The sequence below is a fragment of the Lipophrys pholis genome (assembly GCF_963383615.2).
Source record: "Lipophrys pholis genome assembly, chromosome: 20".
In the NCBI taxonomy this organism is placed as follows: domain Eukaryota; kingdom Metazoa; phylum Chordata; class Actinopteri; order Blenniiformes; family Blenniidae; genus Lipophrys; species Lipophrys pholis.
In genome coordinates this window covers 13,057,482-13,080,823 of record NC_137648.1, presented here as the reverse complement: position 1 = coordinate 13,080,823, position 23,342 = coordinate 13,057,482, and the positions used below count along the sequence as shown (strand labels likewise).

Sequence of the window (23,342 nt, the reverse complement as noted above, 5' to 3'; positions counted from 1 at the left end):
TGTGAATGCGATGGGGGGTGGCGGGTGGGGGCCGTCTAGCCTGAATGTGCGCGCGCTCCTCTCCATCAGTGCGTGTGCACGACTGTCCGCAAAGCTGCTGCTGCTGCTGCTGCTGCTCCTCTCAGGCGCTCAGACGCGTCCGCAAACTTTGATGAGCTGAAACCTTAAAAACGAACCAAATACGACCCGAACTGTTGTATACGGGGGGATTTTCTCCAGAAGAAACACACTTAAAGAGTCTGTGCGTCGCTGACTGTGATTGAGGTGAGCATCCTATGCGTGTTTTTACAGTGCGCGTTTTCCCCCCCAGCTGCACTTGTTTATTTCCGAGCATGTTTTGTATGATCTGCAAGTGAGCAAAAGAGTGTTTTCTGATGTTTTGACATTACATTTAATTGACTTTTTTCCCCTTATTTTTACTGGAAATTAAGTGCGTCTGTGAATGTCATTCTCACTCAATTAAACAATCAAAATTATCACCCTAAAGGCTTTTTTTTTTTTCTTCTCTCTAATATTTCAACAACGTAACAAACAGGATTCGAAAGAAAAATGGACAACATTCCGTCTGAGATTTTCAAAGAAGACAACAAGTGCCTGTCCACACTGCTGGATGACTGTCCAGTGAATTCTTCTGCTTGGGTGTCCGGATACTCTGACAGCCGCAATGGGACCGAGGACAACGACAGCTGGGAGCAGGAGGGCATGTCTCCCATCATCCCCATCATCACCGCAGTGTACTCTGTGGTGTTTGTGGTGGGCTTGCTTGGCAACTGTCTCGTCATGTATGTGATCATCAGGTAAAGGGAGAGTCTTCAATCCATATGAAAAACAAACATGTGCAGGTGACTGAGAGTTATAAAAGAAAGTCATTGTGACTTCTGTAAACGTCAATAAGACTTTCTAGTGACCTTTAGCCCATGTGGTCTTACAGTTTAAAGACCTTTTACACACAAACAAGCCATGACCAGCTGAAACGCAGTCCACATCAGCTGTGCATGTTTCATTTTGGTAAAGCCAGGGTTAACCTGGATGGTGTCATTTCCAATCCATCTTTAATTACAGCAACACGTGTGATTCTCCCTCCTTCGGTGGCTGTGGAGCATACCTGAAAGCTTCAAAGTGGCACGTTTTATGCGTCTAATAACTCTCTTGCAAAATGCAAGAACAATATTCCATAAATTCTCCACGGCTTGTGCGTGTGATATTAATTACAGTTGAAACCAGTGGTGCTTCGTCAAACCGATAGCCGGCGTGCACCTCATTGTGCATAATTTATGGTCTGTGAGAGCAACAAATTTTGGTTTGATGTGAAGTGAAATGCTGCAGAGCCATCCACAGTGCACCGGTCCTTAGACAACAATTACCTGGAATCAGATTGACTGCTTCGCCTGTCAGATGATGCCTGTTTTATAGCTTCACTTCCAGAAAATAGAATTGGTTCTACTGTGTAGTTGCCCCATTGAGGACAATCCAGCTGAAGGGAAAATAGGTTTTTATCTTGATCTAATGTTGAATTTCACAAATCTAACACTGGCCTCAAAACAGGTGTTCAGCAGGGCAGGACACACTGTCTGGGTGGTTTTATTGTTAAAGCTTCACTAATCAATAGCTTTACCCACATTATTGCTGCTTCAGGTACTTTGAATATCAGTTGTAATTGATGCAGACTTATAATTGCCACTGTTCTGCTCATTATTTGACTTTTTTTGACCAGAGCTTTATGTTTTAATTTCTCCTGCAGCACTAGGTGAACAGTCTGAGCTGTTGAATGTACATCAATTCAACAAAGACGGACAGAACTGAAAAGTAATTTTATTGGACTTGCATTTGACCAGGGATTGTATTACATAAACAACCTGCAGTTACTTAGTTAGAAATAATGAAGAATAATAAACTCTAATATTGGACTATTAATACATTTGCATTGCACAAATAAACAGTCTTTTGTCAGTTTTCAAAGTAATACATACTCAAGGTGTTATCCACTTTTATGTCACATACTCAGCAATTTATGCCATATTTATACATTTATCTCACAAAGTTAGGTTTTTGCCTTTCTTTCTTGATTATGGCAAGTTCAATGATTTAAAAATTGTTTTGTAAAATAATAATAATGCTGTAAAGTTATCTATTTCACCAAATAGTTGAAGTAGTATCTGCATTGTTGGAAGTAAGAAAAACATCTTCCAAAACATCTCAGCCTGTTACTTTCATGTCTGTTTGACATTTGGAGTCAATTATTCTTCAACAAATCATCACACAGATCAGCGTCAGTATTGTTTTCCAGTTTGCAGTATCTCCCCCTAGTGGCGTTAAAGTGAACCCAAGTTCACTCAAAATTCTTCCAAACTTGCTGGAGGGGCTATTTTTATGTGTGCATTTTTTTTTTTTTAATCAAATAATTCAGTGTTTAAAAACTGCACAAACACGAAAAGCATATGCATATATATAAATTAAACCCGTGTCACCGTATAAAAACTGATGTCACAATATAACAATATTTAAGCAAACTGGCTGCCTTCTACGCATAACAATGAGATGCAATTCAGGGGTGGGTGGGGGGGGGGGGGGGGGGGGTATTATGGATTTGAGAGAGCTTTGTGGACTAATGGAAAATGTTGAATTCAAAATGAGAGCAGGAGAAAGATCTTGGACTGAGCCAGAGAAGAAATAAATGGCTGCCGAGGCAGTCAGCGTGGACGGCTGGCTCCGGCCACGTTTCTTCTCTCTGTAATTACAAAGCAGCTTTGTGTTCTGCATGTTTAACAGGTACACAAAGATGAAGACGGCCACAAACATTTACATTTTCAACCTGGCGCTGGCCGACGCACTTGTCACCACCACGATGCCCTTCCAGAGCACGGACTACCTTCTGAACACTTGGCCCTTCGGTGAGGTGGTCTGCAAGGTCTTCATCTCCATCGACTACTACAACATGTTCACCAGCATCTTCACTCTCACCATGATGAGTGTGGACCGCTACGTGGCCGTGTGCCATCCGGTTAAAGCCCTGGATTTCCGCACGCCCGTCAAAGCCAAGATGATCAATGTGTGCATCTGGATGTTGTCTTCAGCTGCGGGGATACCGGCTTTTGTTCTGGGGGGCACGCAGACAAACAGCGGTGAGGAGGTTCTTTCACCGACTCCTGAAATAAAAAGCCAAAGCCTCTGAGCACTGTAGATTTTTAAAAGCATAAAATGTATTTTAGCAAGTCCAGCTGTCAGAGAAACATTTTCAATTATGTATATAGATGATGTAAGAAAAGAGTTTAGAGTAAAACTATGACAGTTTGATAAATTGAAAGCAGAAAGGTGCAGAGTGGAGTCTTATTTCTTTTAAAATGCATTCTGTCATTAAACACACTTTTTCTTCACTCTCTTCTTTCCCAGACATAACGGAGTGTGCCTTACAGTTCCCAGAGCCGTATGCGTACTGGGACACCCTGATGAAGATATGCGTGTTTGTCTTTGCCTTCGTTGTGCCGGTGCTCATCATCACCGTGTGCTACTCCCTCATGGTCCTGAGGCTGAAGAGCGTTCGGATGTTATCCGGCTCGCGCGAGAAAGACCGCAACCTGCGCCGCATCACGAGGCTGGTGGTGGTCGTGGTGGCTGTGTTCGTGGTCTGCTGGACGCCCATTCACATCTTCATCCTGGTCAAGGCTCTGGTGAGCGTGCCTGAAACCACCGCCATCATGGCCGCCTACTTCTTCTGCGTGGCTCTGGGCTACACCAACAGCAGCCTCAACCCGGTCCTCTACGCCTTTCTGGATGAGAACTTCAAACGCTGCTTCAGGGACTTCTGTCTGTCGTCCAGACTGAAGGGGGAGAAGGGGTCAGGGAGTAAAAAGCTTCCCAGCAGCGTCCAAGAGGCCGTGACCCTGAAGAACCCGGACAGGACCAGAAGGCCAAAATGACTAGCAGTGGAACTGTCATCAATATCTCACATTGGAAAAGAAGACTCACACGACCTGGGCTTAACCCACATCACATCAACAATGTAGACTGTAATTGCGACTCTTACAACCATTGATGTGTATTCTCATGATCACTTGATTTAAAAAAAAATAATATATATATATATATATATATACAGTATATATATATGAATTGTATTCTAAATTCAAAATGAATCCACTCATAGCTTGTCTGTACAACAGGTACTTTATTCTCCTCAGTTTGAATGTTTACACCTTTTACTTCGTACCAGCCGACTTACATTAGGAATGACAAAGAAAATCTGCAACACCCCATTTAATCAAAACTGCAATTTTGTTCTTGTTCCACTGGTTGAATGTTTGAGCTTCAGCCCTCAAAACGGTGTGTTTGTTTCACACAAGACAACTGAGTTCACGTTCATCTGTGGATGCAGGAATGTTCATTATGAAATAAAGTTAAGTTAAGGGAAAGCGCCTACGAGCATGATACATAATCTGGAAGATAATCCTGGTCCAAAATTCAAGTTGTGATGTTCAAACTTCAATCTGGAGTGCACAAGCAGTATACAACAGAGGATGGACTAAGCAGTGAAGTTTGAAGAAGCAGTAAAATGAACTGGTTAACACTCTTGCTGCACAGCAGGTGTCGCTGGTTCAAATCCTGTTTAGGCTATCTGGATGAACTTTACAAATTCTTCCTTTGCATGTATGGATTTTCTTTGGGAACTATGTTCAGAGAAATGGACAAATGTCCTGTTTTGTGTCTCTCTGAAATCCTTTTTTTTCTTCTTTTTTTGTTCTATTGCCATTGGTGCCTTTAATAGTCCAGGATAACATAACAGCGGAAAGGAAAAGAAATGATTACCGGGTGTGGTTGAGAAGCACTTAATGTACAAAAGAAGCCTTTATTTGTTTTGTTAATTTACATGATGTGTCAGTGGTGGCTGCATGAATCACTGCCAAGGGGAATGTGCCAAAAAAATAACTTTTTACCTCTGAGAAGAGTGTGAACAGTGCTGACTGACCGCAGCGTGACGGGACTTTGAAGTTGCATAAGAGTCAGTAGGAGGATAAAAGAGGAAACGTCGAGTTTATCATTGAGGAAAGCGAAGGGGGAAATCCTGGACTTGAACGTGCATTTACAATTTGACAGAGGGCTCTTTATCAGCTTGATCAGCTCTGGAACTGTATCCAGACAGATACATTGCTAATTAAATTGCATAAAATGAATGATCACTTGTTGCAGTTTGTGGTTTTTACCACCGTGTGTCTCGTCCTGCTGGAATATTGTGTCATTATTGTGCAATTTGAAGACTAAACTGGTTAGCAAGTCGTGCACTTATCAAAATACACATTAGTCTGAAAACTGTACAGTATGTATATAATACCTTATTTTGTATAGATTATAAGAGAAGACTCCTTGCACAGACATCTTTATCCACTATTTGTAGCATGTCAACCACCATGGCTAAAATAGTGAATGTAACATCAGCAACCATACTGCTGGATTGACTGTGTTCTTATTTTGAATGTACTGCAAATATACTCTGTATTATTGAAACATATATAAAATTCATTGTATAACGTAATCTATTATATTAAAGAACAAACTTGAGCTACCGATACTTATAACTTGCTTTATAAAGCTGCTGAAAACATGTATAAAGGCATAAAAGTTAGTGAAGCACAACTCTGACATAAGGCTGAACATAAAATATGATATTTCAAGGAAACACACTGTGACCAATGAGTTTGCTGTTTTTTTCCCCTCATTTCTGTGCAGACTGTTTAAATCTGATGCTGTACATTGGCGTTAGTCTGCTGTCATTTGAGCAGGACGTGTATTGATCCAAACATCCTCGTCTGTGACGTGCTTAATATTAAAGCAAGTTTAACAAATTCACATTGATTCTTTTCTCTTGCTTAGACAAGCCTTTGCACTTAGAGAGAGAGAGAGAGACGGTTACTCTCTCCAGAGACATCTCTGTCTTTGCTCTGCATCATTATCTTTGAAAATATCTTGTTTGAAAATGAAACGCAGGCCCTTACAGTGTCTCATATAAACCTCAGTAACCTCAGAGACGCTGTACTTAATCATTTCACTGTAAACCAGCTGCTCCCCCAAGAGGAAGAAGAGTGTAATTACCAGAATAATGTTAAAGGGAAGACAAATGATTGATTGATTGATTGATTGATAGCTGCAATCACATAACTTGGCACAAGCAGAAGCTTCTCAGCAGCCATCAGCTGAAGTGTTAATAGGAGAAGAGATATTAGACATTCTCTGGTTAAAACACAAGGGGGGGGGATGTTATAAATGAAAATACATCAAAGTGTGGGCAAAATAGTGGATTAGACTATTAAAACACAAGATTTTTAATTATTGTATAAAATGTAATTATAGTATACAAACAAAATACAAACGTAAAACCATAACATATAGCCTCGAATTCAAGTACAGTTCTCACCATGTAATCTACTTCATTATGGTTCACTCGGAAAGTATTCACAGCATTTCACCTTTTCCACATTTTGTTATGTTACAGCCTTATTCCAAAATGGATTAACTTTTTTTTCCCAACCACCATATTGTACCCACAATACCGCATAATGGTAATAAAGATCAAAAAGAATAAAAATAGAACAAACTAATAAGTCACATGTACATAAGTATGCACAGTGTTTGCCATGAAGTTCACAATTGAGCTCAGGTGAATGTGGTTTCCACTGATTCGTCCTTCAGATGTTTCTAAGGTTTAACTGAAGCAGGAAGTAAAAAACTAAACAAACCGTGCAAACGGCCTGGAGGGGCGTGGCCGTGTGATCACGTGACCCCATCTTACGTCACCTCTGAGGCTCTTCCGGGTGTGATTTGTTTCGGTGGACTCAGCGGGTTCGTCAGCGTCGCTGTTTTTCTACACTCTAAAGTTTTAAGTTTCTCAAAATGAATCGTTTATTCGGCAAAGGTAGAGGAAAGGTTCCGCCACCGAACCTGTCGGACTGCATTGGGAATGTAAGTATCATCTTAACTTCACTTTTTGTCAGTCGAACAAAGTAAACAAAGATGGATTCCTTCTCTCGGGTGTTGAATACAGTATGATCTTTAGCACACTTTTAACTGAGATTCTGTCACAATAAACAAGCCCCGTGATGGATATATGAAGAGTTTGCTACCTATATAATGTTCTGTGTGACTGACAGAGCGGAGTTTAACACATGACTCAAAACAAAACGTGCTTTTGTTCAGCTTGTGAATCAGCATGTGAGCTCCATATGACGTATTGTCACTGACTTCAACCTGTTTTACTGGTTCTCTGGGCAGAACTATTCTCAGCGACCTGGCAGGAGGAAGAAGGGCTTTGGAATGTTTAATGGGCATCAATTGGCCCTCAATGTATATCTGTGTATGATTGAGAGATTTCTTCAGAAGAACCTCAGCTCAGGGAGTAAAAAAGAGACTAAACAACTCTCTAAAAACATCCAATGAAACGAATTTGACAAAACATATTACACTATTTTCACAGCTGAGATTGTTAGTGAATTGTGCTGATTTTAGTGAAAGTTATTTCAACAGTTTTAAATGGATTTGTTAGTCTTGTAACACATTCGGAATATCATCAATGTTTGGTTAATGAGACATGCTGCAGTTTGTCTATTTTGTCCCAGGGTTTAATTGTATTGTTTAATTTTACTTTATAAACCAGCATTAGGCTACTTTACCTGTAATAAAGAGGCGCTCATTATGTTATCAGCATCCATGAATTGAATAAAACTGAAGAGTTGATTCAACTCTTAACTGATTCTAAATGGTTTATCCAAAAATGTGCAGTATTGGTGTACGAACACTAATATTTTCACTGTATATCTTTTGTGGCATTGTCTGGGTATGGCCCAATTTTTTTTTGTTTTGTTTGTTAGTAAAATATATTAAATATTACAGGTTACAGTTAGTGAGGTTATTATGAGACTTGATGACATTGAGTCAAAACAGCCTTGATGAGAACCATCCTATAAAGTTTATAAACGGTCAATAGTCAAACCAAAGGTAATATCCTGTTTTCTGTTTCATGATTCAAGGTCGACTCTCGAGCCGAGTCCATAGACAAGAAAATCGCCAGACTGGACGCCGAGCTTGTGAAGTACAAGGATCAGATGAAAAAGATGAGAGATGGACCTTCAAAGGTAACTTTTACTGTCCAGTTCTGTTTTTTTACTCAGAGCTTAGCTTTTTATTTTTTTAAGGATTTTTACTAAATGTACAGCATCAATGTTCAAGCTACTGTTACTCATTGAGTTATTTTTATTTTGATAATACCAATGTGGTCCCTTAAAAACTAAATCATATTTTTTATTGTCAAAAATACTGACGAGTGTTTGAACAAGACATTTTTTTATTCAACTGATTTTACTCTTAACACAAAAGCATCATTCTGAAATACTCTTAAAATAATCCTTTTTGAAATAAAAAACCCTAAAAGTCATGCATTCTTCATATTTATCTTTAAGTTCCTTGTCTATTAAATATGTATTCCTAACCTTTCTATTTTCACTAGAACATGGTGAAACAGAAGGCGATGAGGGTGTTGAAGCAGAAGAGAATGTAAGTAGAATTCCTTTCCAGACTGAGTTAAATTGAACAGGTTGAAGCATAAAGGTTTCGAACTATATGGTATCGTCCAGGTATGAAGGCCAGAGAGATAACCTCATGCAGCAGTCGTTCAACATGGAACAAGCAAACTACACAATCCAAAACCTGAAGGACACTAAAACTACAGTAAGACTCATGGAAAAGATAAAAATCTCCTCCAGAAATCTGTTTTGGTTCTAATGTCGGGTTGTTTTTCAGGTTGATGCAATGCAAGTCGGCCTCAAAGAAATGAAGAAAGCGTACAAGAAAGTGGACATCAACAAAGTGGACGTATGTGTTTCACCACCATGACAACTTGGCAACACCTATTGCGATTGTTACTTGTAATTATGGTTAATTCAACAAATCCAGTTCATAGTTTCATCTTCAGCCTTCATGTATAATGAAACATCGGGGATTCCTCGGGACAAATGTGTGCATCTTCTTATTTCTCTTGAATAATTTAGAACATCCAAGATCAGCTGGAGGACATGATGGAGGACGCAAATGAGATCCAGGACGCGCTGAGCAGAAGCTACGGCACGCCCGAGATCGATGATGACGACCTGGAAGCAGGTCAGCAGAAAGCTGATATGTTTCATTCATATTATACAACACAAGAACAGAGGCAGACATATCTCACTTACCAAAACACGACCGTGAAGCCAAGTGCTGACTGAAATGTCAATTTTCTTTAACATAAGAAGGTAGACTCTTCCAAGCAGTGACATTTCTGCTCCAGATTCTAGCGTGTGCGATGTTATGGTTTCCTTTTAAGGTGGGGATGAAGCCTATCTTGCATGACATTGAGACAATCGCATACACTCATAAGTTGTGCCATTTTAAAGTTAATTAGCTCTAATAAGTGTGTGGAGGGCTGGAGAGGAAAGTGCCAGGCAAAAAAGCCACATACACACACACCAACTTAAAATCAAATGAGCGGAGGCCCTGAATTGTCTATAGATGTAAATGTGTGCTTGTTCCTGGGTTAGCCATGACGGACTGATGACCCGCCACTGTAAACACGGCTTCAGCACCAGAGCTGGTTGAAGCTGTAAGAGGTCTGGGTGGCTGGATTTTATAGCTTCGAGGTGGTAAATTGACATTTTCCCTGTTAAACTGTTCGCAGAGCTGAATGCTCTGGGAGACGAGTTCTTGCTGGATGAGGACAGTTCGTACCTGGACGAGGCCTCGTCTGCTCCCTCCATCCCAGAGGGCCTGCCCGGCGAGAAGTCCACCAGCAGGGTACTTCAGAGCTTCAGATTCCAGATCCATCAGAATTTTCTCATCTATGCTCAGATTACTTTTCTTAACATGTTTTTTTTTTCTCTGCGTGTTTCAGGGTGATGTTATGGTGGACGAGTTTGGCCTTCCTCAGATTCCAGCTTAGCAAAGGAGCAATCAGAAGAGGTTGCTCATTTTATATGTACCATAGCTTTTTTTTTTTCCTCCCATGTATCCAGCTGACACTCCGGTCTTCAAGCGCAGCAACAAAAAAACCGAAGTGTTCTTTATCTAATCAACGATAGAAACTGACATGACATAATTTTTAACGGTGATTTTCATTCTTCATGACGGAGCTTGTATCCCAGTGTTTGAAGTGGCTTCTGGAATTAGGGATTTTCTTACCTTTGTACAGTTTCTGCAGCAAAGAACCAAATAAATTATATATTTTTCAAACACTGAACTGAGGCTGATACTCAAGTCACTGAAACGTCGGGTTTTGTACAAAAGTTGTTTTATTTGTCAAAGTTATTTATGGGGCGTTTCAACGGTAATAACTTTAAACATTCATTTGGCAAAAAAATAAATAGATTTGTTTTCGTTGCAAAGAAGTCAACATTCCAACAACAGTCTGTTCGTGTCACCAGCTCAGTCTGTATGTGTGAGGGAAGATTTTTTTATGCAGATACTCCACCATGCCAGTCTTGGACTGTAGTTTTTCAAATTCATAGAAGGGAATCTACAAGAAAACGCAGACAATCTGTTATTTTCAAAAGTTTTAACTTAAGTCGTCAAGTTTATGTAGATTAAATGACTGAATGTATAAAAAGCAGACAGAGAACCACATGATAACTCTTAAGCGTCTTAAAAGTGAAGATGAAAGTCTGACCTGAATGACTTCGTATCTCAGGAGCCTCAGATGACGTTGCTTGATGGCCTCTTTTCCGAGCAGCTGCTTCATGTTCCAGGCGAACCTCTTTTGTCCGTCAATACAAAGAGCCATCCTGCACCACGAACACAAAACGGTCTGCTTGACCATCCAGAGCCAAAAGACAACTGTCGCATCAACGATTGCCCATCTATAATCATTTACCTTTTGAAAACGTCATCAGTGTGACTGGCAGGCAGCACATTACCCTCTTCATCAAGTTTTATCTCCACATCTGCAACGGAAACTTGAAAATTACAATACTGGTCAATACCAACGACATTTAAATGATAAAGTAAAACTTACCAAGAGTGTAGCAGTACGGAGTCAGAACTTTAGAGGCAAAATACGAACGATCCCCGAGCAAATCAACCAGTCCGGTTTTCACCAAATTGTACAGATGTGGGTCGACTGGTGTCTCCAGTGAGCTGCCGAAGAACAGAAAAGACTTGACGCAGTACTTTGGAGGGAGCTTGGGACCCTAATAAGACAGAAACAGAGTATGGTGTTTAATACTGAGGATACATACAGAAAAATTACCAATAATTCTGTTTTTAAATTGAAAGGTAAACAAGTCTACTAGTAGCAGGCTTTGAATGAACATTCACTTTTAGGTTGATTCAACTTTTCTTGTGTTTTTAATACTCTACCAAATAAAAGGGACACTCCAACATCATAGTCATGTGGAGCTGAGTCAGCATGCCTCGGTTGATTCTCATACCCTGCTCTGCAACACAACACATTCAACAGCATCAGCATCTTCTTGTTGGTTCTTACATGCCCGGAGTTTTGAAGCTGGCAGCACACTTTACCTTGGAGCTGCTGCAGGAAATAGCTGTTGAAAACTTTGGAAACAAAGTTGACCGGGAACCGCTTCACCAGGATGCAGGAGTGAAGCAGGCTGACCAGCGTCTGTGGCTGGAAGTGTGAAAAACGTGTGTGCAGGATGATTTCTACTTTCCTGAACAGCTTGGCTGCATTGGGTGGGAGGTATCCCAGCTTCCCAAAAGCCGCGATCTGCCTCGCCACCTGGCTGGTGCTGTAGTCGTCTGCTCGGTACACGAAGCTCTCCGCAACGGCATCAAAGATGGTCGGCGACAGGATTCTCCTCCGGCCTAAAAACTGCATCACTTTGGATATTGTCTCTGGATGGGAAGTGAAGGCCACTGTGGGAATATGTATTTCCATTGCTTTCACAAAATATTGATCACTGTGACCAAAGTGCATCAATGCACTGAGTACGTGAGTGAGCTCCTCATCTGTGAAGTGAGGTACGTGCCTTACAGCCTGCTTACAGAGACTGATCACCAGAGGCATGGCCTGCGTTTGATTCAGGGTGACCAGAGCGCTCAGCAGCCCGCTGACAGCAGTAGGATCCATGCGGGAGGTGACAGTCACAGCGTGGGTGTGCATGCAGTTCAGCAGGTCCCTGTATTTCCTGTCATCAGCTGCACTACCTTGCAGAAGTCTGTAAACAGACACAAGCTCTGCAAGGCTCCACTGAGTGGGCTGCAGCCTCTGAATCTGCTCCATCACCTGCTGTAGCATCACACAATCTGGCCCCTGCATGGCCAGCATTGCCTGCCCCAAGGTACACAACTGATCTATGCTCATCTCACCACGATCAAGTCTGAGTTGACTCTCCGTCACCAGCCGCACCATCAGCGGACTCCAGGGATCCAAGTAGAGGCGCGTGCAGGCCAGGAGAGCTGACACCAGCCCGGCATCCGTCAACAACCTGGAATCCTGCTCCAGCTGGTAGCACAGTGCCCTGATGGTGTCTTTTTCGAGCACTGTTGGATCTTGAAGAGCTTCGCCTTCCTGCTCCAAATCAGCCACACGATGCAGTGCTGCTGCAGCCATGGTGTCAGTCAGAGTCTCCACTGAGCACAGCAGCTTGAAAACCTTCCTGGAAGAGGAGCAGGCCTCCAGATGCTGTAGGAAGCTGTGTTCCTCCTCAGCCGTGGGCTGGTGCAGCAGAGTCAGACAGAAACGGGGAACAGAGTCTCTGTGGAGTCCCACGGAGTTGCTGGCGACAAAGAACGGCTCTCTGACGATGGTGGTCAGGCTCCTGTTGATCCTGCAGTCCGGCTGGAGCTTCAGGCAGCCCTGGATGCGGATGCACCGACTGGCTGATGTGCATAGACAGGCAACACACGTAGAATGAGCCGCAGTGCTGGTGATCTGGAGCCTGGAGGGACGAATAACTCCTGCAGGGCGACACTGGATCCTTAAGTGGCCCAGCAGGGGAAGTCTCTGGGTCAGCTTCAGAGCCATAACCCCTGGTCCACGACTCCGTAGCTCAGGCTGAGCAGGAAAATAAGAGGAAACGAATCAACACGTAGAAAAATACAGGTAAACATATAATAAAGCTAAAGCAGTAACAGCAACGTGCTTCTCCTTCGTAACTCTCCTGTTAACTAACCAACCTTGAGAGATGCTAACGTTAGCCGCTTCCCATTAGCATCTTAACAGCTAACTCCTGGGGGCTGAGTAGTTGTGAAAACACAACCACTGTGAATCGGAAACTGAAATTCACACTGAATATAATAAGACAAACAGTAAATGTCATACCAGGAGCCTTTAAGGGTGGAAAGCGCTCAAAGCAGCTATCCTGTTACGACGTTCTCCAGCATGGTTCCGTAACCGGCGCGAGACGTTCATGGCCCCTCAGAAATCTGATTGTTTATACTTTTAAAACCTAAAAAAATATAAATAAAAAAAATCTCCAAAATGGAGTGCAAATGGAAAACATGGAACTAGTGAAGAACAAATACAACTTTTTTTTTTCTAATGAGCGCAGCTAAACCACACATCTCCACCCACAATCTTGCAAATCTGTACAGATATTCAGAGTAAACATAATTTTTGTGAACAGCTGTCATTGTTGTGTCTCTCACACAGCGATATCGTATTAAATACCTTGTTCACTTTAGAAAAGCGGCCCGAGTTTACACCGGATGTAGAATATTTCCTGCTGCACTTGAATGCAACACCGTGCAATAGTAAATATTAACTGGGACCGTAGAGGGCGCTGTTGTCAACACAATCTCGACGTTTCTATGTTTCAGGAAACAAAGCAGTCCATTAAAAGAATAAATAAATAAACATATATCGATTTATTCATCCAGGTCGGCTCATAATGATGCAAACAACTCTTCTACCGTCCTCCATCATTATCTGGTTAATTTTTGGACATTACAATTGAACAGGTGCTCTCTCTCTCTCTCTCTCTCTCTCTCTCTCCACTCCTTCAAAAGGCTCCATCAATGTCGTTTTGATCTAATTATGTCCGTCCATGTGACCAGGATGAAATACAATAACCTTTTTGAAAATCCAAATTGCTCTCTAGCAAAATTTAAATTGAAACAACAAACCTGTTTTGTGATAGTATAAAATGAAAACACTGGACCACAAATTTCTGTGGTACAATGCATGCAATACTACTACTACTACTACTAAAAATAATAATAATAAAACTTGCAGTGCGATTAAAAGAAAGAAAACTTGGTAACTTGATTATCTTTATAGAAAAGTTTTTTTTTCTGTCACCCTATTTATTATTCACACTCACTTTACTTGGAAAAATACCACTCTCATATTTATTATCTATTTGTATGCATAGGTTTCATGAGTGTTTACTAGAAAGGATACACAAAAGGTTGTTCAAGAATTCCATATGTAATACAAATGCAGTTATAGAAGTATTTCATGTGGATAAGTCTGTCATTTCAGGTTTGTCAACACACATCGAGAACGTCTCCAGTTTGAGCCAGAGCTTGGAGGTCTTTTTGAGTTTGCATAATCTCCAGGTATTCGTTTAACCCCATGGCCGAATAAAACCGTTTTGTGCTTTCCAAGTTATTTCAGGATTCCAATCCAGTCATGGGAGGGAACATGTGTATCACCCTGCCTTGACCTGAGAGCCGGATTTGTTTCCAGCCCTTCATGACCACGGCCGATAAAGTAGTATAGAAGCAGGATAGAATAAATACAATGTGTCATCATTGATCATTAATTTATTGATTCCATTATATTCCTGAAAGGAAACCTCAGTGGCCACACTGTCCCCAGAAATCCTAAGTCATTAGGGATACAGCATATCTACATTGAATCAGGACAGGTAATACTCTCGGTTTGCATTTCTGAAATATGACAAAACAAAAACTATTAGAGGCTAAACTGAGGTCCTATGAGAGAACTGAGTAAACTTTTCTTCAGCTTTATCATGCATGTTCGATCTTTTACTGCCCTCACTTTTGTTATGCAACGTTTTTTTGTTGCACAACATGCGCTTAATCTTCACCTCTTAGATATCGCCACCTCAAACATTACCAACCGTCTTCTCGCTTTCACTTCACCTGCAACACACTACCCTAAATAACTCTGTACAAGTCCCTTTAAAATCGGCGCATTCGAACCCAAAAGAAACTATTCAGCTGGGACGAGTTCTCACATGTTGAATGAATTGTTTTGAAAGACAGCAGACTTGTCAAGACTTGATAAACTCCACAGGACGGCACACAAGTCCTGTTATACACCCTCCAAAAGAAAAAGACAAAAAAATAAAAAAAGTTTTTCAGTTTCATTTATGGAAGGGAAACAGCAAAATACAACTTGATAGAGGGCTTTATTTAAAAAGTTTATATTATAAAATGTAAAAATTCAGCTAAACCCGATCACATAGATTGCAAAGACTTATCCCTTAAGAGCTTCCTAAGTGATGCCACTTAACATCAGAACATGACAAAGCATTTAATAAGCCACTCCCGTTTCTTCTTCTCAGCAGATGTGTACTTTTGGCAACACTGGAAGTTCACAGCAAACAGACTGGATAGTTATTGCTTTGGTTTGTTTAAAGTGGGGTTTGTACTGTGGGGGGGGTTGAGATATGCAGCACGGTGGTCTAGCTGACGGGAGACAGGCGGAGAGGATTCACGGGGGGGGGGAGGGGGGATGCCGGTATGGTGCTTTAATCGTCCTTATCCTTGGCTCCGTGCTTTAGGATGCGTGTGAACTCCACATAGTTGAAGTTGCTCTTCTTGTCGATGGGGGCCTCCCTGAACAGCTCGTCCACCTCCTCATCCGTAAACCGGTCACCCATTGTTGTGAGCAGCTCTCTGAGGTAATCTTCCTGAATGAAACCTGTCGGATCAGATAAAGAAGCTTAAAGACAGCGTTAATCAACACCAGGCCGATCTCTGGGAGAAACCTTCAACACAAACATTTCTTTAGAACGTCGTCAGCAGAGGTGCACAACGTCACAAAAAAAATAACCAAACATTTTTGGTCTAATACATCAAGCACTTGAGTGTCCTGAAATTTTCTATAACAGTAAGTAAAGTAAATTAGATGTACCTGTTCCCTCCTCATCAAAACAGGCGAAAGCATTTCGAATCACATCCTCGGGATCTGTTCCATTCAGCTTCTCACCAAACATGGTGAGGAACATGGTGAAGTTGATGGGTCCGGGAGCCTCGTTCATCATGGCCTCCAGGTATTCGTCAGTTGGATTCTTTCCTATACGAACATCAGAAGGTAGAATTGACTAATAGCCCAAGTTATTTATAGACTTTCACCGTTATGGAAACAGTTTGCCTGCTCTGAGATATGCACATTTATTACCCATTTAGCATTTCAAAAACTCAATGAGCTTAAACCTTCATTTAAGTAACACATTGCAAAGCAGTCAGAGAACTGAGTGAGGTGGAGGAGATTCACCATTCAAGCCACAAAAAACATTTCACAATTAAATTTCCTGTTCTGTGAAAAAGACAGCTGACGTTTGAAACAACTGCATCCAGCTGTGAAATTCCTCTCTGAACCGAAAGGAATTTTAAGGAGAAAGCGTTTAGCGACAAAGCGACATTAGCAGCTAATGAAAAATGCAAACATGCCTGCTGGTAAAACTAGTTTCCAAAGGTTGACGCACCCACATGCTTACAGCATGCCATAGCATACACGCTCTGAGCTCATGCTGACGTTAACAGTTTCTGGGACTCGTACTCACCCAGTGAGGCGAGCATGTCGTGAAGGTCCTCTTTGTCAACAAACCCGTCGCGGTTCTGGTCGATCATGTTGAAAGCCTCCTTGAACTCCTGAATCTGAGACTGGTCGAACATGGCGAAGACATTGGAGGTAGCGCGCTGGGGGCGCTTCTTGGTGGTCTTTCCCTTTGCCTTTTTGCTCGACATCTTGAGTGTTTAGTAGTTTCTGCAATTGGAAATAAATAATGAATTAAGTGAAGTGTTGGGGCAGATGACGACAGTGTTGAACATTAAGCAACAGTAAAAGTTTCAAAATCAAGTCTATTACTAATAGAACATGGAAAATACAAGTGTACAAACCACACGATTGAAGGCAATAAACACTATTCATGAGATAATCATCAGAGTATTACAGAAAGTCAGGTCAGGCATCTTATTAACAATGACGACTCAGTACATGAGCAGATGCTACATAAGAAAGCAGATATGGGAAGAATTCTTGATAGAGTAGGAAACAATCTGATCAAAGGTAAAGTAGGCTCTACGCTATTGCTGAAAATAAGATTTCGTCATGTCCACAACTCGGGGATTGGGCAACTGAATTCTCTGGCAGTGAATCCCCCCGAGTGGTGTCCCTCAGTGAGCTATAAATGGAAATGTTCCACATCTTAGGGGCTTGATCAGCTGGCTGTCTTCACTAAGGGCAGGAAACTCACTGATGTGAGGACAGATGCCCTTATCAGGTCATGTGTTGAATGCAGGCTGTCCTGCATTCACATCTATATGTTAACGAGACACTTTCACTGTAATGCACTCATGGAACATTGATCGAGTCAATTTGGAGAGAAAGTAGAACCTAAACGATGAGTGTATATACATCCATACACGTAGACATTATACAGGACACCAATGAGATTAGACAGGATGTACTAAGCACTTTAATTTTATCATTATAAATAGTTTCTTCAATGTTAAAATGAGCAATAATCGTACCCAAACTACAACCAAGTAATGCTCACAACAGTTAGTTAAGGGGACCGTCAATGGTTAAAGTATGAAATGCAGTCCAACTATACAATAATTGGGGTACAACTTTAGATATTCATTTTAATGATCTGGCCACCAAGAGCTAAAATGATCAAAAATCAACATTTGTGAAAACAGAGATAAATGAGTCAACACTTAAACGGATCCAGGCCTATTTTGCACTTCTTTAAAAGCGCTTTCCTCATTTAATTTCAGAGGTTTAATTGACGTCAGCCAGCAGAAGCGCCATCATCAGGAGTCTGCGACGTTTGAGCGCCTGCGGCCTACCTCACAAACATTTCAGTGACGAGCAGCTGGTAAATATACCGGAATAAACTTGGATATTTTCACCTAATGACAACACGAATCTACTTTAAACCTGCTCGATGGTCGCTTTGAAGGACTTAAATCTGTAATCTATACTGCATCTGGACTCGTTAGCACGGGAGCTAAAGGTTAGCCGTGTTTTCAACATTACGATGTGACTAAAATAAAAGCAGAGTTGGGGGCGGGGTATTTGACATAAACATGCAATATTAAAGGCAACTGTCCTGTGTATACGCAGTAACGTTCTTAAAATGTATCTAACTAAGAAGCAATGTTGAAGCACGATCTTACCTGACAACGAACGGAAAATAGTCAGCTAGCCCGATGCTGCTTCTTTTCTCAACCACCGCCCTTCACTTCCTCATCACACTGACGGGTTCCTCGCAAAACACCAGAGCAAACCAACTCGGAAAAATAGGGGCGGTCGTCAGATATGACATGATTATTACTCATCTTAAAAATAGCCCGTGTCTTTTCATGACCTAAACACCCCGTTTGAGACTTTCTAAGTAATATATGTAAAAAAAACAAACACTGATTGTCTTTTACTTGGGGAGCACAATAAAGGATTAATCCAAACATCCCTTTAATGGAGCAATCGTAGCTTCTATAAACACTCCTTTGCCTGTGCTGACATTCCTGGATATGCCCTTTTAAGGGAAGAGAGAGCACATCCTCCCTGGAATTGTCCTCCTCATGTAAGGTGAAGTTAAAATGATCCCTGGGGGGAATGGGCGTTGTCTTCATTCAGATCAAACAGAACAAATCATTTAAATTGATTATTATTTTGTTACAGTTGTGTATAAAGTAGAAATAACAAGTCAAACCCTTTATGCAACTTTTAATTGTTTACCTTTCAGGTCGGAATTAAACTAGAATTAAGAATCAAATTCCAGTCATGCTCTGACTTGTTTCAGTAAAGTTTTAAAACACATCAGAGGAGGCTCATTCACTTGACTACAACCAAAACAACAAAGGAAATAAATCGTTTCAGGCTGGATAATTATAGTTTCTGATAGTAGACGACATTTGGCACTGTGGCCATTGCTGTAAGCAGAGCCTGACTGCTGCAGGACCTCAAAAACAATACATGGAACTGTTGAGTCACAGGTTAAAACAAGGCCCAGCTGTCTCTCACATCACTATCACACTGAACTATTTGAACTACAGTATTTATAGCTATTCGTGGTATTTGTTCTCATTGAAATGACTGGAGTCAAACAATATGGACCTTCTAGAAACTGAAAATTGTATTAATGATGTGTTATGATATAAGGTTCAATTCCAAAACTCTTCCTTGGGTTATCATTGTGAATTAACAAGGATAAGGAAAGGAAATAATACAGTGATGCATATTGCATGACAAAATGGAATTGAACCTGAATACACAGTTTCATGAATTAATTTCATTAACTGTAAATATGCTAACAAAAAACTTTATCTTAAGCTTTTCATGTTTAAGTTTGACATATTTCTGGAAAAACTGAATAAACTGCCACAATTACAATCATTCTACTCGAAATCTTTGCATTATTCTACCATGTTGTTTCTTTATTGGTAACCTTTAAAACAGTGAGACTAATATACAGCAGTACTATGATTAATCAGTTTTATTAGATATTGTAGTCCTCATTGTAACCGCGAGAGGGTGCCAGTTTCACATGAAACTTTACATTTTGTCAGAATACTGTTTTTTAGATTTCGGCGTGTTAAAGCAGATATGCATCTAAAACAGGAATTTCCCGTTGGGATTAAATAAACTTTTTATATTCTATTTTATTCTAACAGGCAGAGCAGTGTTGACACCATCTCTGTCTAGGTAAGTAATAGTTTTGGTTATCACATGTAACTCCGTTCTATTTTCTAACTCAACAAACGTGTCTAACTTCATATATCCCTAACACATGGCGTCAAAGCTAAAAACGACATAGATAGTCTCCATAGATCCCTTCTAGACAGTTGAAATGCCTGAAATAGCTGAGGTCTTTAAACTACTGTCAACACAGGAATCTGTATTTAAGCCAAGTTTAAGAGAGGGGGAGTCAGTAGAATCACTTCCTGTTTGGAAAAAATATGATAAATACTTTTCATTATCAAACAATGAGTGACAATCAGTCAGCTGACTGCCTCCAAACCCTTCCTGAGATAGTGGGAAAAGGTGAACAATACTTTGCAGTGCAGAGTTGAAGGCTGTCATAGAGATCCACTGGATTATTGAGCAGCTGACAGACAAAAACAACACAGCTGTGTTCTCTGTAATAAAAAGTAAAGTTTAGATGACCCCGCACAGTACATCTCACTGTGGATACTGGCAAAGCCAGAACCGTTCAAATGACTTCTGTGGCTTATGATACTCTCCAAATATAGCGGGGCACAGTGGCATGTACACATTTTTGTAAATTTTGCGAACAAAGTCACTTCTACACAACTTCAAACACATTTTTAACAAACTACAGGCTATAGAATACACATTCACCTTCCACACAGCAAGCATGCAGTTTAAACTAACATCAAACTTATATTTACACTCATACATATTCACATGTAGACTATTGAAAGGAATAAAGAGCACAGTAAAGATAATTTTTGCCATATTTGTTATAAAAAGGTTATGATGCATTTTGCTAATGTCCTTACATACCCACTTAAACTAAACAACTCTACCTGTGATGTTACCCTCTGATCAGCTCCAGAGTTGGATAGAAGGTAGATGCATCGACTTATTGGTAAAAGAACATACGCCTTTATGGCATCATGTGCCAAAAACAAGAAAGCACCATCAGCATCATGAGTTTATTGCAAGACAAATATATAAAGACATGATCAGCAAAATGTTGATTTCTATCATAAATCAGAAATACAAGAGATATAATCATTTTCAGAACATGCTGTAAGAGGGCGTGTAATTTGAATATTGTGGTTGGATTTAGTTTGTGTGTCCCATGACTTCTTACTATTACTAACATTTCATTCTCAATGAAAACTTATTCTGTCCTTTTGTTTGGATCTTTTTACATCCTCATCATGACATTTTTGAAGTGCTCATATAATGTACTGCACTGGAACAACCTGCCCCGTTTTGAGCTACTGCTTATCATTCAAGAAGAGAACCTTTTTCTGAAAGGATCAACCAATGGGGATATCCCGCCTTGTTGTAATAGTGCAAGTTGTCTCAGAAACAAGAGATGATCTCTTCTAACATATGGGGTTCCACAGGGCTCTCGCTTAGAACCCCTGCCCATTTCTCTGGATGTATTTCCACTGAGATTGGGTTCCATTATTAGAAAGGCAAAAGGTATTTTTCACCATTGTGATGCTCTTAGGTGTTATTGTTATGTCTTCGTTCTGGCTACTGTGGCAATGGCCCATTATCTACTAGTTGGGAGGTCCAGACATTCCCTTTTGGTGGTGACGCTGGTCTCTTTCCCTTGTCTGGGGTTGGGATGTAGCTTCTTGTTTGGCGCCTGGGTTGTCAGAGGTGGTGATAGACTCCCCTTGCTGAGCATTCCAAGTGATAGTGTTTCCCCTCTACTTGTCCACGCTCACCTGCATTGTTAAGTCATATCGTTTTCCTGTTCTTCTTGTTGTTACATGGAGATGGGGGTATGTGGGGTGGTTTCCTCCCACGTTCAAAAGACATTAATCAATGACCGTAAATGCCAGTAGGGCTTTGTGGATGTCAGTTTCTGTGTTTGCTCTGTGATGAACTTCCGACCCATTCTGGAGTCTATCCCACCTTCCCCTGAGCTGAGATTGGCTCCAGCGCTCCTCGACCCCAAACTGGACAAAGCAGTATAGAAAATGGATGGACAGATTGATGACTGATTGGAAGCAGTTTTGAGTGTTCAGATGTTTGTGAAACACTTTGGTTTTGGTGTTACAAATCCAGTTTATTTCAAGTTGTCTCTTCGTGAAGTCAAAGACCATCTTCTTTGTTTTTTCACCATTCAGAATTGGATTGTTATGTTTGTACAGGTCACATAAAAGCTTCACCATCTCCCTCTTAGTACACTCCTCATTGTATTTAATCAGACCTACTTCTGTGTCATCCACATACTTTATGACGTGGATGATTTTTTATTTTTCTTGAGTAAAAGTTCTGGGTCGTCAAGGTGAACAGAAGGGGGCTCTATACACATCCCTTTGACGATTCAGCACTCAGTGAGATTGTGGAAAATGTATTGTTGCTGACTTGCACATAACAAGATCCATATCCGGTTGCAGACTGTGGAGTTCAGTCCAAGTTGGCCCAGTTTGTTTACTATTTGCTGGGAGGATTAAGGTCTTAAATGCTGAGCTGCTTTTAACCAACAGCGAGTGTCCTTTTCCTCACGGTGTTCTGAATCAGATGCTGTGCAGTGGAAAACGTATCTTCCTTGCAGTGGTTTAGGTGGGAAACTAATCTCTGTGGATCAAGTGGAGGCAGAAGAAACACTGCATTTAGATGTTTGATTGTTCTTGAAGCACTTCATTATTGTGGGTGAGCATGCACTCATTCAGTTGTGTGACATTGTTAGTTGAACTGATATGATGGTTTTGAGGCATATTGGTCCAGCAGCTGGACTCATAAATGTGTAACATTAAACCTCTGTCTCTGGCTCCACACCCAGAATGAGTCTTCTTGGATCACTGAAGAGTCACCCAGATGTTTAAAGGAACTGGTAAATACTCAGGGAGAATAATTCATTGTTTTTGTTGAATGACAATCACTTTCTTTTGGAAAAAATATTCTTCTCTCGTTTATGTTTTGCAGCTTGTTATACTATCAGTAAAATTAATAAAAAAATGGAATAAAGATGGAGTCATGACAGCATTTCTGCTCAACCTGCTCTATGATGTGGACGACTTTAACCTCCTACTGTATGAATGCAGGTCAGTGTGAAGTCATTCCACAAAAACAAACCAGACAAAAAGGACCTGCGATAATTATAGAAAATGGGTTTCAAGGTAATACGACCATTGAATAAAAACTGTTTGCAGAATCTAACAATCAGAAAAGGTCAAACCATACCAGCAGAGCCACAAGGTTTAGTTTAGACTCAGTTGTGTTACAAGGTCGGTAGTTTGATCCACGATTAGAACCAAGAAGGACCAATGATCGATGCAAATGCTTCGGAAGTGTTCAGCAAAGGTGATATTATTGAAAACCTGCCTGGTGTTTGTGTCAATGACATCTTCCACAACAACAGCCTGTGAAGAATGATTTATTCTCACAGGAGAGTCATTTATGCTCGTGAAAACTTTCAGCACGCACGTTGACCTGTCATCCTTTCATCGGCATCACG

The 23,342-nt window shown here is 40.8% G+C and overlaps 4 protein-coding genes across 7 annotated transcripts; 2 read left to right on the top strand and 2 right to left on the bottom strand.

Moving 5' to 3' along the window:
* Window positions 1-549: 549 nt before the first annotated feature.
* On the top strand, window positions 550-4,004 carry LOC308125918 (delta-type opioid receptor-like; the record flags this gene model as incomplete). The annotated part of the gene is given in 4 exon segments (XM_080489959.1): window positions 550-797; window positions 2,770-3,122; window positions 3,391-3,914; window positions 3,918-4,004. Coding segments are annotated over 4 exon segments (1,212 nt in total).
* Window positions 4,005-6,779: 2,775 nt separating this feature from the next.
* LOC308125512 (charged multivesicular body protein 5-like) lies at window positions 6,780-10,252 on the top strand. The gene is made up of 8 exons (XM_080489340.1): window positions 6,780-6,951; window positions 8,016-8,120; window positions 8,492-8,538; window positions 8,619-8,712; window positions 8,785-8,856; window positions 9,033-9,141; window positions 9,695-9,810; window positions 9,908-10,252. The coding sequence occupies exons 1-8, from the start codon at window positions 6,883-6,885 to the stop codon at window positions 9,953-9,955; spliced, it is 660 nt and encodes a 219-aa protein (XP_080345466.1). The 5' UTR covers window positions 6,780-6,882; the 3' UTR covers window positions 9,956-10,252.
* Window positions 10,253-10,290: 38 nt separating this feature from the next.
* fastkd3 (FAST kinase domains 3) lies at window positions 10,291-13,371 on the bottom strand. Of its 4 annotated transcripts, none has more exons than XM_080489338.1 (7): window positions 13,292-13,371; window positions 11,530-13,024; window positions 11,368-11,444; window positions 11,024-11,198; window positions 10,883-10,952; window positions 10,679-10,793; window positions 10,291-10,528 (listed from the first exon to the last, which is right to left on the bottom strand). In XM_080489338.1, exons 2-7 carry the CDS (start codon window positions 12,992-12,994, stop codon window positions 10,430-10,432), a joined length of 2,001 nt encoding a protein of 666 aa, XP_080345464.1. In that variant the 5' UTR covers window positions 12,995-13,024; window positions 13,292-13,371; the 3' UTR covers window positions 10,291-10,429. The 4 variants fall into 4 exon arrangements, 3 of the variants coding, with proteins under 3 accessions (XP_080345464.1, XP_080345463.1, XP_080345465.1); XM_080489337.1 differs by having other exon boundaries at window positions 13,278-13,361; XM_080489339.1 differs by having other exon boundaries at window positions 13,147-13,353.
* Window positions 13,372-14,718: 1,347 nt separating this feature from the next.
* On the bottom strand, window positions 14,719-18,648 carry myl12.1 (myosin, light chain 12-1). Its single transcript, XM_080489469.1, has 4 exons — window positions 18,349-18,648; window positions 16,728-16,930; window positions 16,076-16,237; window positions 14,719-15,862 (listed from the first exon to the last, which is right to left on the bottom strand). The coding sequence occupies exons 2-4, from the start codon at window positions 16,909-16,911 to the stop codon at window positions 15,690-15,692; spliced, it is 519 nt and encodes a 172-aa protein (XP_080345595.1). The 5' UTR covers window positions 16,912-16,930; window positions 18,349-18,648; the 3' UTR covers window positions 14,719-15,689.
* Window positions 18,649-23,342: the final 4,694 nt, after the last annotated feature.